We start from the raw sequence: 17,699 nt of genomic DNA, 5'->3' as shown, positions 1-17,699 counted from the left end.
GCTGTCATCCGGCTAAATGTCAAAACGTACTTTTTTTCTCTACTGCCAAAGTTACATTTTTGTGATTGCATAGGAAGGTGTTCAAAATGTACACAATCATTTCTAGTTTACTGTAAAACGATAGCAAACCCCATTTCAACGCACAGCACCTATAGAAAAGGCTTACAGCGTTACGGCGCACAACGGACAAGGTAATTGTAGTGCGGTCGGGCAGTCCGTCTGCCCGTAAATGCATGTGAAAAAAGGGAAACCCATGATGACATCAACGCCGTGTTCCGTTCACAGTGAAAGCAGCAACAGCAACAACTCTCGCGGAGACACAACGACGGTAACACCCCGAAGCTCCCGATATGGCCGAACGGTATCTGAAAATTGGCCAGCGCGTCGAGCTGACCGGCAAGGAGGTGCGGGGCACGATCGCCTACGTCGGTATGACCTCCTTTGCCGTGGGCAAGTGGGTCGGCGTAATTCTGGATGAGGCGAAAGGCAAGAACAACGGATCGATAAAAGGACATCAGTATTTTTCGGTAACGTTGGCACTATGTTTCACAAACCCTCGCTAGGGTTACAAGCAGCAGCTATAGCCCGGCTATAATACCTGGTTATCTGCATTTCAGTGTGAAGAAAACTATGGGATGTTTGTACGCCCAACCCAGTTGGTGTTTATCGATGACGCTGGTAACCCCATCGAAGATGCACAAACGCCGGACGAAAAGCCACGATCCCGTCTGAGCAGGTTAGTAGTAAGGGGAGACGATAGTGCAAAAGGCATTCCCATTCCCCGGGAACCAGGGACGTCGGGAAGGGAAGAATCTCAGTGCTCCATCGGTGCACGATCGATCCAGTCCATCCAGTTCAGCTCATCATTGCTCATACAAATGTTTTGCACACTTCGATCCACCATACCTTGCTGTTCTCATGTCTCATGTGGTGCCGTACCGAACTATCTATCTCTTCCGTCTTTCTCTTCCAACACTCCTGTAACACTTTTGTCGTTGTTAACCCCCGCTAGTGCTAAGCGTGCAACTGGCAGAGTAACGTAAGTGCCCACAAACAAAAACCGTAACCGTATCTATCATCCTGTTAAAACAGCTGTTTGCAGCGGATCGCAAATTTTGTTTCTCATTCCAATCCATCTTAATTTAGGCGTAGGCCGTCTTGGTTATTGATAGTTATTGTTAGTCCTTTGTGTTTTGTTTCTCACGTTCGATTCCCCTTCATTTATTTTCCCGAATGGTTGTTTCTTGAGATGCTTCTATAGCTCCCATCACAAATTACTAGTGCGATTTAACGTTTCGAATCACCTTCAGTTCTTTACTCAGCTCATAATGTCACCATAGATTGGGCACTTTTCGCCTTAAATCGATTGTTGTTTTAGAATAGGTGTGTGTAATAGAAATCTTTGAACGCAAAACGCACTTTCACATTAACCATTGCGCCCAATGCGGTATCCGATCGGTTAGGTTAGGCGAGCACAAACTAGCGACGAAATTGCCTCATTCGAATTCGAACTCTCATCCATCATCACCTACCAAAAGGGCGGCTATTTTTGTTATGCAGCGCCAATGAGCTTTTGCTACTGTTGCCGCTGCTGCCACTGCTGCTATCACAAGCAACGCGCGCTTTCTGTGCAATAGGTAGTAGCAATCTAACTAAATCTATCTTTATGTATTTCAATGCAATCGCCCACGGTCCAGCGCGGGTTCAGTCCGATCGCTTGCCTCAATGCCTGGATCGACTCAAACGTTCTCGGCCAAGCCAACAGCGTAAGTGAAACATGTTACCGAACTCCCGTAGTTTGCAGTTGTGGTAGCGCTATTCTTTAGCTACAATGTCCCAAAAAACAAAATCGCCCTGATCGCCCGTACAACTTAGACCGGTCTTTTAAACCCCTTTTAGTTACTTTTATTTTGTCTTTTGTTCTATTGTGTGTGTGTGTTTTTTTTTTAAACAGTAAGCAAAGATGCTTGCAAGTAAACCTTTCAATTAAATATGATTTATGGTTTCAGTAATATTGTGCAGACAACATTCTGCATTCCTCTGTTAGTGTAGTGTAACGGTCCTCTATAGAACTCTCCATCGAAAGGATCATATATGCAAAATTTAATCATTATCTTTCTCTTTTTCTTTCACTCCACTATCTCGATACACCACCCATTTCACACTAACTCATCCCTGACCGGTGTCGTTGTAAATAATGTGCGACGACGTTGTGTGGACTCTCTTCTACACTAACAACTGCCGCCCCAAATACGACTCTCCGATAAACACTATGAAATTGACTCTGGATTTGTTCACCCTTTCCTGCTCCATCCATTCCCTACCTGGAAATTGCTCGGTGAATTACCGATCCCCCACGATCGATCGATCTTCAACATCATCACACTGGTTTAACATTATGATCCTTACCATTCATCGCCACCCACGTACAAACGAACCCTTCCACAATCGGCCATCGTTTCGCTAATGCGCCTGTACACGCGATCAACGACAGGGTGCGCCGGAAGTCACCGGTCAAGCAGCCGCAAACGAAGCGCGCCTCCATGACAATGACACTGTCAACATCCAGGTTATTTTATTACATCATCCATTACTTAGCGATACTTACGCATTTGCTACTTTTTTTTTTGTTCTTGCCTGTGTCACTGTACAGTCACTCTGAATGTTCCCTTGAACGCCTGTTTTACCTTGCTCTACCTTCTGGGTTTTCTGTTTTGCATGAACACTTCCATTTGTACACTGTCTCGACACGCATTATGATGTTGTTTTTTTTTTGTAATTAGAACGATATTGTATCTTACGATCCAAAACAACCAACTCATAAAGCGTGTGGTTGTACCCTTTTTCGTTAGCTTTGTTTAGTTTGCTTCCTGTTGGTCAAAATTTGAAATTATATTTTCTTTCCTCTGCCCCTCTTTGGCAACGATATTTAGCTTTGGTTTGCGTTTTCAGGATGTTTCGCCAAAAATAAATAAAATAATGCGCACACTTTACGTCTGATGCTTTGGAAACGATTGCAGTGTTTGTGCACCTTAGTTGTGTTTTGTATCTTGGCCGCCACTTTTCCCACCGAATGGATTCTGCTTGTTCTGTTGTAAATGTCATCATCACGCCTTCAATTTCAAGCAATGCCTCTGTTGTGTTCCATTTATTTAAGCTAGCACAGTGTTGTTGTTTTTTTTTGTACACGTTCTCCTCTTCTAACGTAGTCCGTTCTCCGTTTTTACTTTTGCTGCTCCCATTTTAGCTCGCGGATGTCGCTCAATCGGAGCACGAGCTCGCTCGGTTCCAAGACGCAGCTTACGTCGCCGGGCAGCGAACGGGCATCCGGGCAATCCTCCATTCCGACGCCCGTGTCCTCGATCCCGACGATGGTGAAACCGGACCGCAATGAGCCGCTGCAGCGATCGCACATGAGCCCCCCGGAATCGCTACAAACGTCCAAACGGGCATCGTTCGTGGAGACGGGCTTTGTGGAAACGCTGAAACCGCAGTTCACCCCGGGCCAATCGCTCATCTCACCATCGCCGGCACCGACACCGGCACCGGGAGCGTCCTCCACCGAGGATCGCATTCACATCCTGCAGCTGCAGGCAGAGCTGGAAGAGATGCGCAAGCTAAACGCCGACCTGGGCGAAAAGCTGGAAACGTTGAAGCAGCGCCGCGCGGAAGATCGCGAACGCTTGCGGGAGTTCGACAAGATGAAAACGCAGTACGAGCAGCTGGTGGAGTTTAAGAGCAAAATCATGGACGCTCATTCGCAGCTGCAGCGCGATCTACAGCGCGCCAAGCAGGAAGCGAAGGACGCGATCGAGGCGCGCGATCTGCACAGCGAAGAGATGGCCGAGCTGGCCGAAAACGTGGAACTGATCACGCTGGATAAGGAGATGGCGGAGGAGAAGGCGGACACGTTGGCGCTCGAGCTGGAAACGGCCAAGGAGCGCATCGAGGAGCTTACGCTTGATTTGGAAATTTTAAAAACGGAAATGCAGGAGAAGGTCGGCTCGATTGGGGGCGGAGGTGGCGCTGGCGCTGGCGACGGGTCGGCCGTAGCCTCGACGTACGAGTTCAAGCAGCTGGAGCAGCAAAACGCACGGCTGCGGGAAACGCTCGTCCGCCTACGCGATCTGTCCGCGCACGAAAAGCACGAGATCCAGAAGCTGGAGAAGGAGCTGGAATCGAAAAAGTCCGAAGTGACCGAGCTGCAGCGCACGAAGGAAAAGTTTTCCGCCAAAATCGACGAGCTGGAGGCCCAGCTGGGCGATCTGCAGGAGCAGGTGGATGCGGCGCTGGGCGCGGAAGAGATGGTCGAACAGCTCGCCGAAAAGAAGATGGAGCTGGAGGATAAGGTGAAGGCGCTCGAGGAGGAGGTGGCCGAGCTGGAGGCGCTCGAGGAGGTGCACGAGCAGCTGGTCGAAAGCAACCACGAACTGGAGATGGATATGCGCGAAGAGCTGGACATGGCGCACGCGGCGAAACGGGAGGCGGTGCGCGAAAAGGACGCCGCCCTGGAGACGATTGTCGACCGCGACCAGACGATCCTGAAGTTCCGCGAGCTGGTGCAGCGGCTTAACGAGCAGTGCCAGGAGCTGCGCGAGCGGCTGAACCAAGAGTCGAGCAAGCAGCAGCAGCAGCAGCAGGCCAAGGATACCGCCCTCATCACCGAGACGATCGACTTCAAGCAAATGTTCGCCGAATCGAAGGCGTTCACGCGCGCGATCGATCTGCAGCTGCGCCAGATCGAGCTGACGCAGGCGAACGAGCACGTCCGCTACCTGACCGCGTTCATGCCGGACGTGTTCATGGCACGGGGCGGCGACCACGATGCCATCCTGGTGATACTGCTCGTGTCGCGCATCGTCTTCAAGTCGGGCATCATCGTCAGCCAGGCGCGGGAACGGTTCTCGAGCGTGCCGCAGATGGACCGGGCCGCGATCCTGTCCGGCCACGAGGTGGCCCAGTTTGGGTTCCGGTCGCGCCTGCTCCACCACGTGCACAACCTGCAAAGCATCATGCACCAGTTTCTGTTCAGCATGACGGGATGCAAGGCGGACACGCTGCTCAAGATCGGCGCCGCCCTGCCAGAGATGCTTGCGCAGGAAAAGATGGTGGACGAGATCGTCGATCTGCTCAAGGCTAATCAGCTGGACGAAAACTCTTCCACAGACAGTAAGTGGGGTGGTGTTGATGGCGGTGTAGAGCGAAGTGTGTGAACTGACGTAATTGGGGATTTTTCTACTTGCAGATCTGGAAAAGTGTGTCACATTCTTCAACGCCATGTACGTGGTACTGCTAACCGGCGAAGATTTGGTAAACGAAACGCAAATCGTGCGCGACTGTACTGCTTCCATCGGTGCGGCCTGCGACTCGATCGCAAACGATTCCAACATCATTAAGATTTTGATTAAGGTTAGTAGCGCAGGCAGATCGTTTGGAGAGTTTCCTTACTTATTGCCCCTTATTTCCACAGCCCGGCGACGAAACGAGCGATTCCGGCTTACTCCTGCAGTACATTCTGCAAAATGTGGAAAACATAAGACAGCAGCTGAAGCTCGTGAAGCGCCGCCTGCCGCAGGACGTAGCGATAACGAAGTGCAACCTGTCGATGAACACACTGCGCAACCTGAAACGCACCGCCGAAGCACTGAACAAGGTGATGAGCGTGCTGTTCTACGCCACCCGCCAATGTCTGCAGCTGGTGACGCTCGACCCGGAAACGGAGACGTCCGTGCCGCAGGAAAAGCTGTGGGAAATCCTGTCCAACGGGTGCGAAAAGGTGTACGAGCAGGATGACCTAGGACCGTCGCAGAACGTGCGCACCGTGCTGAGTGCCGCCAGCACCGACATGGGCCAGCTCGCCCAGTATCTGCTCGATCACGAGTACGAAATCATCTCGGCCACGAACGCCGCCAAGCCGGAGGAGAAACCGGTCGCGCCGATCATACTGCGGGCGCAGGCCGTTAAGAAGCAGCTGGAGGAAACGAAAACGCTGACGGCAACGCTCGAGAACCGGGAGGCCGAGATACGGCAGCTGAAGCTGGCCGCGAAGCTCAAGCAGAACGAGCTGTCCGAGATGCAGATACGGAAAGATTTGGCCGAGAAGAAGCTGTCGGTGCTGCAGCAGGACCACGAGACGAACACGACGCGCCTTCAGAAGCAGTACGATGAAGTGTGCGCCAAGCTGAAACAGTACGTGTTGCGTGGCGCTTTGCCAGTTCAAATGTCCTTCGCTGTCTGTTTCTGAATAATCACACTTTTTTTCCTCCCCGAAACCCCCCTTAGGAAGGAGAAAGAGTTCGAGGAAACGATGGACCACCTGCAGAGCGATATCGATTCGCTGGAAAGTGAGAAGAGCAGCTTGCGCGACAAGCTGAAATCGTTCAGCTCGCGCAAGGTTGATCTCAAGACCACGACGGCGCTCGACATCTCGGCCAGCTCGCCCTACATCGCCCAGGAGCTGTCGCTGCTGAAGCGCGCCTTCAAGGATGAGCGGGCCGAGCGGCTCAAGGTGCAGGCGAACGAGTACCGCAAGATCCTGGCCGGGTTGGAGCCGCTGCACGTGCCGCAGCCGAAGGATGAGCGCATCCAGGAGCTGGAGCAGAAGATAACGCGCGTCAAGCACGATCTAATCATGTCGCTGGTGAAGGGTGCCGAGATACCGGCCACCAACACCGTGCACGGCAGCGTCTCGAAGACGATCCTGGACCACGAGAACCAGCGCAAGCAGCAGCAAACGCAGATACGGGCCAAGGCGGAACAGCTGGCGTGCGATGTGATGCAGGAATATCTCAGCAGGAAACCGCACCGGGCGGCCAAGGGTGATTTCGCCTCCTTCCCTCAAACGAACTGACCGCCGCGTTTCGCGTGAACGTCAGGGTGTAAAAGGGAGAAGACGCACTGATTGTTGTATGATAAAGTTGGTTAGGTTTAAAGTAGTTTACTCAGGATTGAGATTGGCTTGTTTGCGCTTCCCCTGTGGCGTATGATCGCGCAACCAGAAATAACCGGGGTACGAATAAGGCAGCATCACTCTAAAATGGATTTTCTTAATTGTTGGCTCTAGTTTTTGCGTTTTTTTTAATAGTTTTCGTCCCTATTTATTAACCCGTCGCTTCCTTGTTTGAACCGGTGCTCGAGAAAATGAATGCGAAAATGGTAGCATAGCAGGAGGACGCGCATAGGAAGTTTTCCACACGTGTTATGGTGAACTCAGCTGTGTTTTTGTTTTGTCTGTGTGTTTAGTTAGGTTGAGTTTTAAAAAAAAATGAAAAGCTTATTGTGTACTATTTAAACAACAAAAATCATCGCTACTTAAATAAGAATCAATCATGAAAAAAGACAAATGCGAAACAACTTTACTCTAAATACGGAACCATATACCATTCCTTCCTGCTTCCTTTGGCAGCAACAAATTAATAAACCCCCATCGTGATATATCAAATACTAACATGAAAATATAAGCTATTCTTGTTTAAAATGAACGAAACAAAAACAAAAAACAATACATTTCTTTCCCTCGTGCACTAGCGACACCAACACACGACCACACTTTTTCAGTATTATTTTTGTTTAGTTTTTATTACTTCCTTTTTTCTTCCTTACATTACAATCAGTCGATGGATGAGAAACAATGAAACACGAACTGAAAACGGAATGGGTAGCACACAAAGTGTACCGTTGCAGTATGATCGCAATAATCGCATCTTGAAATCGCGTAATAATTGGGAGGCGGCAGTGAATGTGTGTGGCGGCTTCATGCCATATTGGGGTGCTATCGGTAAACACAAAACACACACACACACAAACAGAAGAAAGATTTTGTCCTTAAAATGCTATTCACCACCTAAATTGAGGCTGGAAAAGCGTGATTGAATCAATTTTGAGAGTTTGTTTTTGTTGGTAGCGAATTCGCTTTTCATCATTTCTCTCACTACACGTTCAAAGGGAGGGGGAGCGCAGATTAGACGCGATGTTGGGACTTTTGGGGGGGCAGGCAAGTGTTTCCACAACCTACCCCATACCAAAAGCCTCTACCACCCGTGGAACGAATTGGAACAATTATGTGTGAACAACAAAAAAAACACTATCCTCTCTCTTTAATTTCTTCTCTAGTTCTATTTGTCTTTGTCAGGGCGCGATGTGTGCGTGTGTGTGCTGCTATTTTAGTTGTTCTCGTTGATGGTGGTGTTGTAGACTCTACAAATCATTTTCCTGATTGGCTTGGAAGGGCTCATCACAGACACACGCACACACCGCGCACGCACAAATCACCTAAATTAATCCCGTTTTTTGTTTGCTAAATTGTGAGCTCCTTCCTATCAAAATGCCTTGCAGGGTGTGTTCATTAAGTATTACCTTCTAGCATTGTTTCTAGCGCATCTCTCGCTCAATAAATAAAAAAAGATCGGAAACGATTCGTTCTTCAACACACAGACGCAAACACACACACACACACACACACAGACACACTGTTGAGTGGACGACAAAACAAAAATGGGGAAAATCAAACCTCGGCATCGGGATCTTCCAAAATCGACACATTTTGTGGTGGTTTGTTTTCCCCCCATGACTTGGGTGGTGTGTTTGTGTGTTTTGCGTGTGTGCGTTTGTGCACGCGCGTTTGGGAGAGCTTAACAACTCATCTAGAAAATAAGATGAGCCTCGCCACACGAACGCAAACCGTGGCGACATTGTGCGCGCCACATCTTTCTTGTCCAAATATCTTCTTACCCTGTTCGTCGCGATGCGCACTGCGCCTCAGAACAAAGGGGGGAATAGGACGAAGATAACGCGACGACTATACTTCCTCTTCTTACACGCTGATGATGAGGTCGATTACTATGAAGCTGTCACTCCGAAGGGTGTGTGTGTCCGAGGAATGGAGAATTATTCCCCCCACACACACACACGGTTCGGAGACACAGCGAGATGGAGTGGATGAAAGGCGGCTGGTTTTGTTTGTTTTGCATTCCTCGCGGAAAGTTGGGCTGTGAAGTACCGTCCTTTTGGGGGGATGGAAGGTGGGTGGGGTGTGATCGGTCCCCGCCGCTGCTGCTGGCACTTACAGCTCATCCTTCAGCTCGTCGTCCTCGTCGCCGCCGGCCGGCGGTGGGGCACCGCCACTGCTCGCGTACAGCTTGGCAATGATGGGCTGCACGATGTCCTCCAGCTCCTTCTTCTGCTTCTTGTACTCTTCCGCCTCGGTGTCCTGGTTCTCGTCCAGCCACTTGATCTTCTCGTCGATCGCCTCCTCCATCTTGGCCTTGTCGTCGTCGGACACGCTCGCGCCCAGCTTGTCCTTCGAGCTGAGCTGGTTCTTCAGGCTGTACGCGTAGCTCTCGAGCTCGTTGCGGGCCTCCACGCGCTCCTTCAGCTTCTTGTCGTCGTCGGCGAACCGCTCCGCATCCTTGATCATGCGCTCGATGTCGTCCGGCGTCAGGCGGTTCTGGTCGTTGGTGATGACGATCTTTCTCCCGGTTGCCCGTGCCCTTGTCCTCGGCCGACACCTGCAGGATGCCGTTGGCGTCGATCTCGAACGATACCTCGATCTGCGGGATGCCGCGCGGCGCCGGCGGAATGCCGGTCAGGTCGAACTTGCCGAGCAGATGGTTGTCCTTGGTCATCGGGCGCTCGCCCTCGTACACCTGGATCGTGACGGTGTGCTGGTTGTCCGAGGCGGTCGAGAAGATCTGCGACTTCTTCGTCGGGATGACGGTGTTGCGCGGGATCAGCTTGGTCATCACTCCGCCGACCGTCTCGATGCCCATGGTGAGCGGGTTCACGTCGAGCAGCACGATCGCATCGGTGTCCTGTTCGCCGGACAGCACGCCCGCCTGCACGGCCGCACCGTACGCGACGGCCTCGTCCGGGTTGATGCCGCGGGACGGTTCCTTGCCGTTGAAGAACTCCTTCACCAGCTGCTGCACCTTCGGGATACGGGTCGATCCGCCGACCAGCACAATCTCGTCCACGTCGTTCTTGGTCATGTCGGCGTCCTCCAGCACCTTGTGCACGGGCTTCATCGTCGAGCGGAACAGGTCCATGTTCAGCTCCTCGAACTTGGCACGGGTCAGCGTCTCGCTGAAGTCATCGCCCTCGAAGAACGACTCAATCTCGATGCGCACCTGGTGGCTGGCCGACAGGGCACGCTTCGCCTTCTCCACCTCGCGACGCAGCTTCTGGACGGCGCGGTTGTCCTTGCGGATGTCCTTGCCCTTCTTCTTCTTGTACATCTTGATGAAGTGGTCCATGACGCGCTGGTCGAAATCTTCGCCGCCCAGATGGGTGTCACCGTTCGTGGCCACCACCTCGAACACGCCGTTGTCGATGGTCAGCAGCGAGACGTCGAAGGTACCGCCGCCCAGATCGAACACGAGCACGTTCTTCTCGCCGTCCTTCTTGTCCAGTCCGTAAGCGATGGCGGCCGCAGTCGGCTCGTTGATGATGCGCATCACCACCAGACCGGCGATCGTTCCGGCGTCCTTCGTCGCCTGGCGCTGCGCATCGTTGAAGTACGCCGGCACGGTAACGACGGCATGGGTCACCTTCTTGCCCAGGTACGCTTCGGCCGTTTCCTTCATCTTGCCTAGCACCATCGCGGAAATCTCCTCCGGCGCGAACACCTTGTCGCCCTGGCCGGTCGACACCCTGATGTGCGGCTTGGAGTTCTTCTCGATCACCTTGAACGGCAGCAGCTTGATGTCGTGCTGCACCGTGTGGTCGGTGAACTCGCGGCCAATCAGACGCTTCGCATCGAACACGGTGTTCTCCGGATTGGTCGTCAGCTGGTTCTTGGCGGCGTCTCCGATCAGACGCTCACCGTCGGCCGTGAATGCCACGTAGGACGGCGTGATGCGGTTACCCTGGTCGTTGGCAATGATTTCCACGCGCCCGTTCTTGTACACACCGACGCAGGAGTAGGTGGTGCCGAGATCGATACCGACCACCGTGCCGATATCCTTGTCCTTTTCCTTCTTTTCCTCCGCCGAACAGGCCAACACGGCCAGCACGACCACCAGGGCCGTCTGTTTCAATAGCTTCATTGCTGGTTTACTAAATGGAGGGGAGAATATGGGGGGAAACAAAACACACCAAGAACAAATTAGGACAAAGTTTGCGTAAAATATTAACTTTTAACTGTGCAACGACGTGCCACGGTTGAACTGCCACGGTGCTTTTATTCTTTATCGTCGCCTACTTTTGAGGTTGTCAGATGAACCACGTGTTTTCAGAAAAGGTTGGCAAAATTTAAAAATTTTAATTCACCAAAAACACTGTAATCAAATAAAAGAGCAAGCGGATGCAAAGAATGGCCGAGATTAGCTCGCCCCGAACAGTATACCGACTATTCTTTCCATGTCAATGCCACATAATCAAATCCCACATCCGCCATAAGGCCACGTCAGTGCTGCGCCGGTACCCATCGAAGCTTAGCGGCGGCGGCGGCGACGGCGGCACTCATCGCGACTTTCGATGCTTTAATTCTAGACAAATTCCACATTCAAAGCTGTGGAAAACCTTTCTCCATTGTAAGGGCCTTTTGTCTGGTTAACATACAAATCACGTCATCTTCCTTTTCGCGGAGCACAGAACACAAAATCGGAAAACAACCGTTATGTCTGTTGACCCCATTTATGATGGACAGAGGAGGCCGCAAAGGGAGAGGAAATACGTGCCGCCATACACGGCGAAAAAGAAAACCTATACCTCAAAAGTTCTACAAACTATTCAGCAACAGTGTTAAATGACGCGTAATAAGAAGATTATACACTAAACTAACGACCGGAAACTTTCTAGAAAACTCACTTATTACACACACACACACCAGAGAGTGATGATGATTCTCCCGCAAAACCGAACCCAACTTTCTACCTCGACGGCGTCGTGTATTCTGTTCCCCACGAGAGTCGATTCGTTCCTTGCTGAAGCCGCGGCTGCTCGAGCTCCAATTCAAAAAGAACACGTCAACCTTTCAGTGCGTACTACCTGTCTCTTTCGCGCTCCCTTTGCTACGACGCCGTTACTAGCAAACAGAGGGGACTAGCTTTCCGTCTCTTTTCGGCCCAGGCTAGCCGGGGCGCATCCAAGGCACCACTGGCGGCGATGTGTGTACGAAAAATGGCCTCTTTTCATGCAACCATTTTTTCGCGAATACTGCTACCATTTCACCTACTTTTTCCCTGTTGCCATCCAACCGAAAAAACGCGGAAGACATCCCAAATCCTTCCAGAACATTCAATTGACCGGGCGGCAAAATCAATTCGCTATCAAAAGCTCTATTCTAGCGGTTCGACAAATAAAACGAATCTTATCTATAAATCCCTATGTCGGTATTGGATAACCCGTCAGCACGCACGTACCACCACCACCACCACCCTCGCATCTAATTGCCTTTCCGATTCAGACACACCGCGCGTCCTACCGGCACACATTGCACAATTTTCGGCTAAACAGGGCACACCATAGAACACGCAACTTACTTCTTTTAATTGTTTCAGGACACAGTTTTCACGAAGAAACCGGGCACCACTCTATCGGGACTGTTACACCCTATGGGGGAAAGAAAACCTATTCACCGTTTGCACACTAATACCGTACTGTCTCGATTTTCGCTTGTCTATTGCTGAGCTGGGAATGATTCCTGCGCTACCGCTGCGCCCAGGCTTTATTGTTCGTAAAGTACACGTCAACCTTAACGCCGACCGTCACTTCGAGAAAGCATGACGTGTATCAATTGAGGCGATGGTCTTGGACGATGCAGACGGGAAACGTGTGCCGTCAATTGATATGAGCGAGCTGAGCGTATCATTCGGCAAGTAGAAATGCTGATGTAATACGATTTGTGTTTTGGTTCTGGCCGTTATCAAAAGAGCAACGATGTGGTTATCTTTTATTATTGCATCAATAAAAGAAAAATAAAAGCGCATTTGTTTATGTCGTACAGGAATCACTGTTGCCGTAGGGAGTTCACAGAGCGTCGCCTAATCTTTGCATGATGGTGACATGGTCGAACACTGCAGTGCACGCAGCATACAATTTGACAATTTCATGAAAATGTTAAATTATCTCTGTCTTTTCTATCAAACGAGTGTTTAAAACACGTTTTAGAAGATTTCTGGAATGAGCGGCACAAAAAAAAAAGAAAAACAAGCAGGAATTGATATCCGACTCCGCTGTCAAAGTGGATATCGAAAAATGTTTTCCAGCAACTGAATGTGAGCCAACCTGCCATCTGCTAAGAATGCGTCTCCAATCCGAGTTTGCCTTCAACTGAAATGTAAACAACTGAGGAAAAAGGGAACAATTTTAGCATTCTGCCGCAGAATTTTAGCATTTAGATAAAACTGCCGAAGAAACTCAACTTTGCTTCCAGCACACTGTTACCGACTCAATATGCAGCGTAATCTGACCCAATCGAAGGAAGCTCTGCTGAAATCCTACAATTCCCGGCTGAAAGAGGACATTCGGAGTATGCGGGAAAATTTTGAAGGTATGCGCCGTATCCGACCACACGATACGTGTTCGATCGAGCCGATCTCGTCATGCTGTCGCTGTTTCATTGCAGAAATAATCCGGCTTGCCAAGGGCGAGAATGACACACAGCTGTCCAAGATAACGCAGTGCGAGCAGGACACGTACGAAACGCAGGTCCGGGCGGCCAACATTGTACGGGCCGGCGAGTCGCTAATGAAGCTGGTGTCCGACATCAAGCAGTACCTCATCCTGAACGACTTCCACTCGGTCAATGAGGCTATCTGCAGCAACTCCACCCTCTATCGGACCACACAGATCGATCGGGACAACAAGCTGATGGCCGTGCGGGACGACATGGCAGCGGATTTGTACGACCTCGAGGAAGAATACTACACAAGCATTTACAAGTGATCGGGTTAGATTTTATTAATTTCCATCCATAGGGTAGGGCAATAAACGAATCGGGCGTGCTAAACTAACGCGCCGCTTTCTTTTTCGCCTTCGTCTTGAAGCGATCCAGCACACTTTTCGGTTCCAGCGGTATGAAGTCGGCCGATTCCGCCGGTGCTTTGGCTTCATCTTCCGCCAACAGCTTCTCCTTGATCTGCCGCAACTCGTTCGCTGTCTCGCGGAAGCGGGCTTCCTTCACGTTCTGCTTTATCTTGATAAGCTTGGCCTTCGAGACACGGTTGCGCTTGCGTGGCTCAAAGTCGATCTTGGGCGGTTTCATGGTCAGCAGCTTCACCTTCTGCTCGAGCCGCGCCTTGGCGGAAGGTACGTCCACCTCGTCGATCTGCGTCGGATTGAGCGTGATGAATTCGGCCGGAATCTTTTCCAGCAGTCTGTGCACCTCCTCTTCCTGCCGCTGCGTGCGCGACTGGAAGGGATTGGCCTCGAAGGTGTCAAAGTTCGGTTCGCCCGAACCGGGCACGATCAGTGACACGAAGCCCTTCGCCGTGCCTACGCCGAGAATGTCTTCGTACGGGCAGAACCGAATGCTTGAAATCGGACCATTCGTCCGGTGGCGGATGTAGGGCTTCATCTGGGCTTCCGTCGAGCTGTTATCACGCCGGTACACCTCACATACGTTGCCCATCGACAGTGCGAGCAGCCCGCGCTGGGATAGCTCGATCTCGGATGCCGCCGTATTGGTGTTGTACGTCTCCAGCGGGCCTTCCAGCTGCCGCACGTCCCAAATTTTTATCCTGCGATCCAGTCCGGCCGTCGCCATCTGCATACCTTTCGGGTCGATCGCGATCGCGGTTATCGGTACCGGGTGGCACAGCATCTTCGGCCAGCGGGTCGCGCATCATCGGGGACCACATCGAGACGACACCCTTGGATCCGCCGACACAAGTCACCGCGTTCCACGGGTTGTGCATCATTACCGAGACCTTGCCCATGCGAGTGTTGTAGTTTCCCACCGTTTGGCCAATCGAAACGTCCATCCACGAAAGGAACCCGTTCTCGCCGGCACTGTTTAGCAGAAAGTGGTACGGCAGATACTCCAGCCGGACGCTTCGGTGCATCGTTTTGATGCAATGTATCTCCGTCCCGTTTTGGTCGTACACGTGCACCCAGTTTTTCTGGGCCGCCGCGTACATCGTTTGATTCATGAGCCACGTGACATCGTGCACCGACTCCATCACGTTCATCTCAGACAGCAACTTCTTGCGCACCCAGTCGAATGCGGCCACGTGGCCGCGTTTCCCACCAGCAGCAAAAAGGCACCGTTCTTCGTGTACCGCGTGCGGTACGGGCCGAACTCGAGCTCCAGGTTGAAGTGCTTGGCGGCAGTCGTTATGTCCACGTGCTGCACTATCTCTCGCTGCGCAATGTTGGTCGTGCTTTCGCCGTCGTCCGCCTCGAGATATCCTTCCTCCTCGTGGAGCAAGATGTCCGCCCGAGCAGCCTGCTGGGTGGCAAACTCAATGTTCATATCCTTACGCATTTCATTGATTTTGTGAAACCGGGTTTTGACGCCTTCCATATCCATGCGCTCGCCACGCGAATGGCGCAGCAAAGCCGCCGGATCTATTGGAATGTTGAGCGTTTCCTCCCGCCCTCTTGGGGTGAGGGTAGCATTTTTCTTTTTAAGCATTTTCTCTCTCCTGGTCTCCTTGCGAGGACCTGCCTTACCCCCATCTTTTGCTGCCTGTTTTTCTTGTTTGATCTGGTTAGACTCTTTCATATCCGCCAGTGTCTCTGAACCGTTTAGTGCTTCTTCCCGCTTCTTCAATCCGGGGATGGCATTTTTCTTTTCGAAACTGCCTTCTTTTCTGCTCTTGTGAGAGCCCTTATAATTTGGCTTTTTATTATTTGGTTGCCATTTGAATCCCTTTTTTCCTTTCGCGTTTGAAGGTTGATGTTTCTGGCTGGTTTTCTTGGCAGGCCCACTGCTCTCCTCTTTCTGTTCGAAATAACGAGCAGCTTGTTTTACCTAAAATCAACAAATGTTTGTTTTGATGATGGATTCACAATATTGTATGATAAATTATCTTTTATAGGACTCACCATCTTGTGGGCCGGCAGATAAACTTTTAGAATTAAACGAAGTCGCACCAAAATCCGCACTCAGCACAGTAAAAACAAAACAGCAGCACCGACCATGCTTTCGAGCCGCTCTGCGCATACAAATGTCAACACCAGTGTGGCCAGATTATTTTGGCGGTTTTCGGTAGGCGCATCAAAATTTTTTCGGTAGTTTTCGGTAGGTTAAAACTCGAAACTTAACTCGAGTTAAAAGAAGTGAAAGCGAAAGAAGTGTTAAAAGGATGAAGGGGAGGGGTTACTTATGCGCAAAATTAAAGTTCCATATCAAAAGAATATGCATCCTTTACTTAGGATATGGATTAGATTTGGTTCAGCGGTTACACAAATGAAGGTCTTTCTGAAGTGTTGATCTGAAAATTGTACTAGGAATTCTAAGCCAAAGAAGGACTAAGATGCACATTTTCTTCTCAATGGTGGCTCAATAAGCCGGTCTCGTAGTACAGTCGTCAACTCGTACGACATAACAACACGCCCGTCATGGGTTCAATCCCCAAATAGACCGCGCCGCCATACGTAGGACTGACTATCCTGCTATGGTAACAATACAGGGTTTCCCACGATTTATTGGTTGGTTCCCATGAATTTTTGGTGGGTTCCCATTTTTTGTGCGTTCCACGATTTTTGGTCGTTTCAGAATTTGTTGGTCCAATTGTATTGATATCCAATTGGAAAATACCAATAAAATATGGGAACGAACCAAAATCTATAGGATACGACCAAAAATCGTCGCACCAATAAATCGAAAGCCAAGCCCACTTCACTAATGAGTACAGACAGGCTGTTGCTACGGATGTAGCTATCTATTTATTATTAGTAGCTTGGTAGACGTTTTTAGAACTGGCTATGTGTTTATATTTATTTGCGCAGTTTAAAAATTCGTCTGTCCTTTCTGGCTTAATATTTGCTACTCACCGCGTTTCGCGATGGCGCCCTGTTCGTCGATCAGCTGTGCTACTTGACCCTATTTGACCTGCTCCCGAATTGGCCCTAATTACGGAGATCTGGTTGTCGCACAATCTAATCGTGTTGTCTCTCTTTGTGAATCTTGTACGCCATCTGCCGGGTATTTTGAATATTTGATCGAGTTGTCAAGTCAGCCTAATGTTTGTAAACATTACTGTTCCCTGTCCGATCACACGCGGTCGATATCGTGCCAACACAAGCCTTGACCGGCAGCGGCTGTTGTGCCAAAAAGAAGAAGAAGAAGTAGAAGAAGAAGAATGAGCAAGAGAGCGCATTCTCCCTGTGGCAGCGCTCCATCCGCCATTCATTAATTATCAGCCCAAAACAACGGACTTCGGAATCCACGCAATTGACATTTTCTACTTATTATGAACATTAAATTTTAACGGATAAAAAGTGCCAGGCAAACAAACGTGCATCAGCGCGTTAAGTAACAAATGTGGTTAACAATCCTTGAAATAGCATCCCAAGCGCCACAGATTAAGCTTAAACGACTGAAAAATCAAATATCTGTGATTTTCGGTAGGATAAATGGAAAATCGGTAGTTTTAGGGCGGTCATCTGTGAATCGGTAGGCGTATAAAAAATCGGTAGGAATACAGATAAATCGGTATTTCTGGTCACTCTGGTCAACACATCAGAACCATTTGACATATGGTACCACAGTATATCTGACATTTAGGCATTTAGGGCAATTTTAGTACAACACA

General features: G+C 50.3%; 4 protein-coding genes across 9 annotated transcripts; 2 read left to right on the top strand and 2 right to left on the bottom strand.

Annotated features, from left to right (window-relative positions):
• Positions 1-42: 42 nt before the first annotated feature.
• Positions 43-7,455, top strand: LOC120897565 (dynactin subunit 1). 6 transcript variants are annotated; one of them, XM_040302543.1, is made up of 10 exons: positions 43-191; positions 286-527; positions 618-736; positions 1,013-1,039; positions 1,698-1,766; positions 2,495-2,569; positions 3,248-5,169; positions 5,246-5,409; positions 5,471-6,189; positions 6,283-6,850. In XM_040302543.1, exons 2-10 carry the CDS (start codon positions 351-353, stop codon positions 6,848-6,850), a joined length of 3,840 nt encoding a protein of 1,279 aa, XP_040158477.1. In that variant the 5' UTR covers positions 43-191; positions 286-350. The 6 variants fall into 6 exon arrangements, with proteins under 6 accessions (XP_040158477.1, XP_040158479.1, XP_040158480.1 ...); XM_040302545.1 differs by lacking the exon at positions 1,013-1,039 and having other exon boundaries at positions 6,283-7,455; XM_040302546.1 differs by lacking the exon at positions 2,495-2,569 and having other exon boundaries at positions 6,283-7,455.
• Positions 7,456-7,557: 102 nt separating this feature from the next.
• Positions 7,558-12,677, bottom strand: LOC120897567 (endoplasmic reticulum chaperone BiP). Its single transcript, XM_040302549.1, is given in 3 exon segments — positions 7,558-9,469; positions 9,471-11,052; positions 12,480-12,677. Coding segments are annotated over 2 exon segments (1,980 nt in total). The 5' UTR covers positions 11,043-11,052; positions 12,480-12,677; the 3' UTR covers positions 7,558-9,061.
• A 562-nt stretch (positions 12,678-13,239) lies between these two features.
• LOC120897569 (mediator of RNA polymerase II transcription subunit 22) lies at positions 13,240-13,967 on the top strand. Its single transcript, XM_040302552.1, has 2 exons — positions 13,240-13,489; positions 13,565-13,967. Exons 1-2 carry the CDS (start codon positions 13,393-13,395, stop codon positions 13,882-13,884), a joined length of 417 nt encoding a protein of 138 aa, XP_040158486.1. The 5' UTR covers positions 13,240-13,392; the 3' UTR covers positions 13,885-13,967.
• LOC120897568 (WD repeat-containing protein 46) lies at positions 13,874-16,106 on the bottom strand. Its single transcript, XM_040302550.1, is given in 4 exon segments — positions 13,874-14,764; positions 14,766-15,190; positions 15,193-15,913; positions 15,988-16,106. Coding segments are annotated over 4 exon segments (1,965 nt in total). The 5' UTR covers positions 15,991-16,106; the 3' UTR covers positions 13,874-13,948.
• Positions 16,107-17,699: the final 1,593 nt, after the last annotated feature.

Source organism: Anopheles arabiensis, chromosome 2, assembly GCF_016920715.1.
Source record: "Anopheles arabiensis isolate DONGOLA chromosome 2, AaraD3, whole genome shotgun sequence".
NCBI lineage: Eukaryota > Metazoa > Arthropoda > Insecta > Diptera > Culicidae > Anopheles > Anopheles arabiensis.
This window is presented reverse-complemented; position numbering and strand designations above follow the sequence as displayed.

Coding starts and splice junctions, on each gene's coding strand:
- LOC120897569 (XM_040302552.1), top strand. CDS start 13,393: ATGCAGCGTAATCTGACCCAATCGAAGGAAGCTCTGCTGAAATCCTAC. Junction 13,490..13,564: donor TATGCGGGAAAATTTTGAAG/GTATGCGCCGTA, acceptor GTTTCATTGCAG/AAATAATCCGGCTTGCCAAG.
- LOC120897565 (XM_040302544.1), top strand. CDS start 351: ATGGCCGAACGGTATCTGAAAATTGGCCAGCGCGTCGAGCTGACCGGC. Junction 737..1,012: donor CCACGATCCCGTCTGAGCAG/GTTAGTAGTAAG, acceptor AACCCCCGCTAG/TGCTAAGCGTGCAACTGGCA. Junction 5,410..5,470: donor TCATTAAGATTTTGATTAAG/GTTAGTAGCGCA, acceptor TTATTTCCACAG/CCCGGCGACGAAACGAGCGA.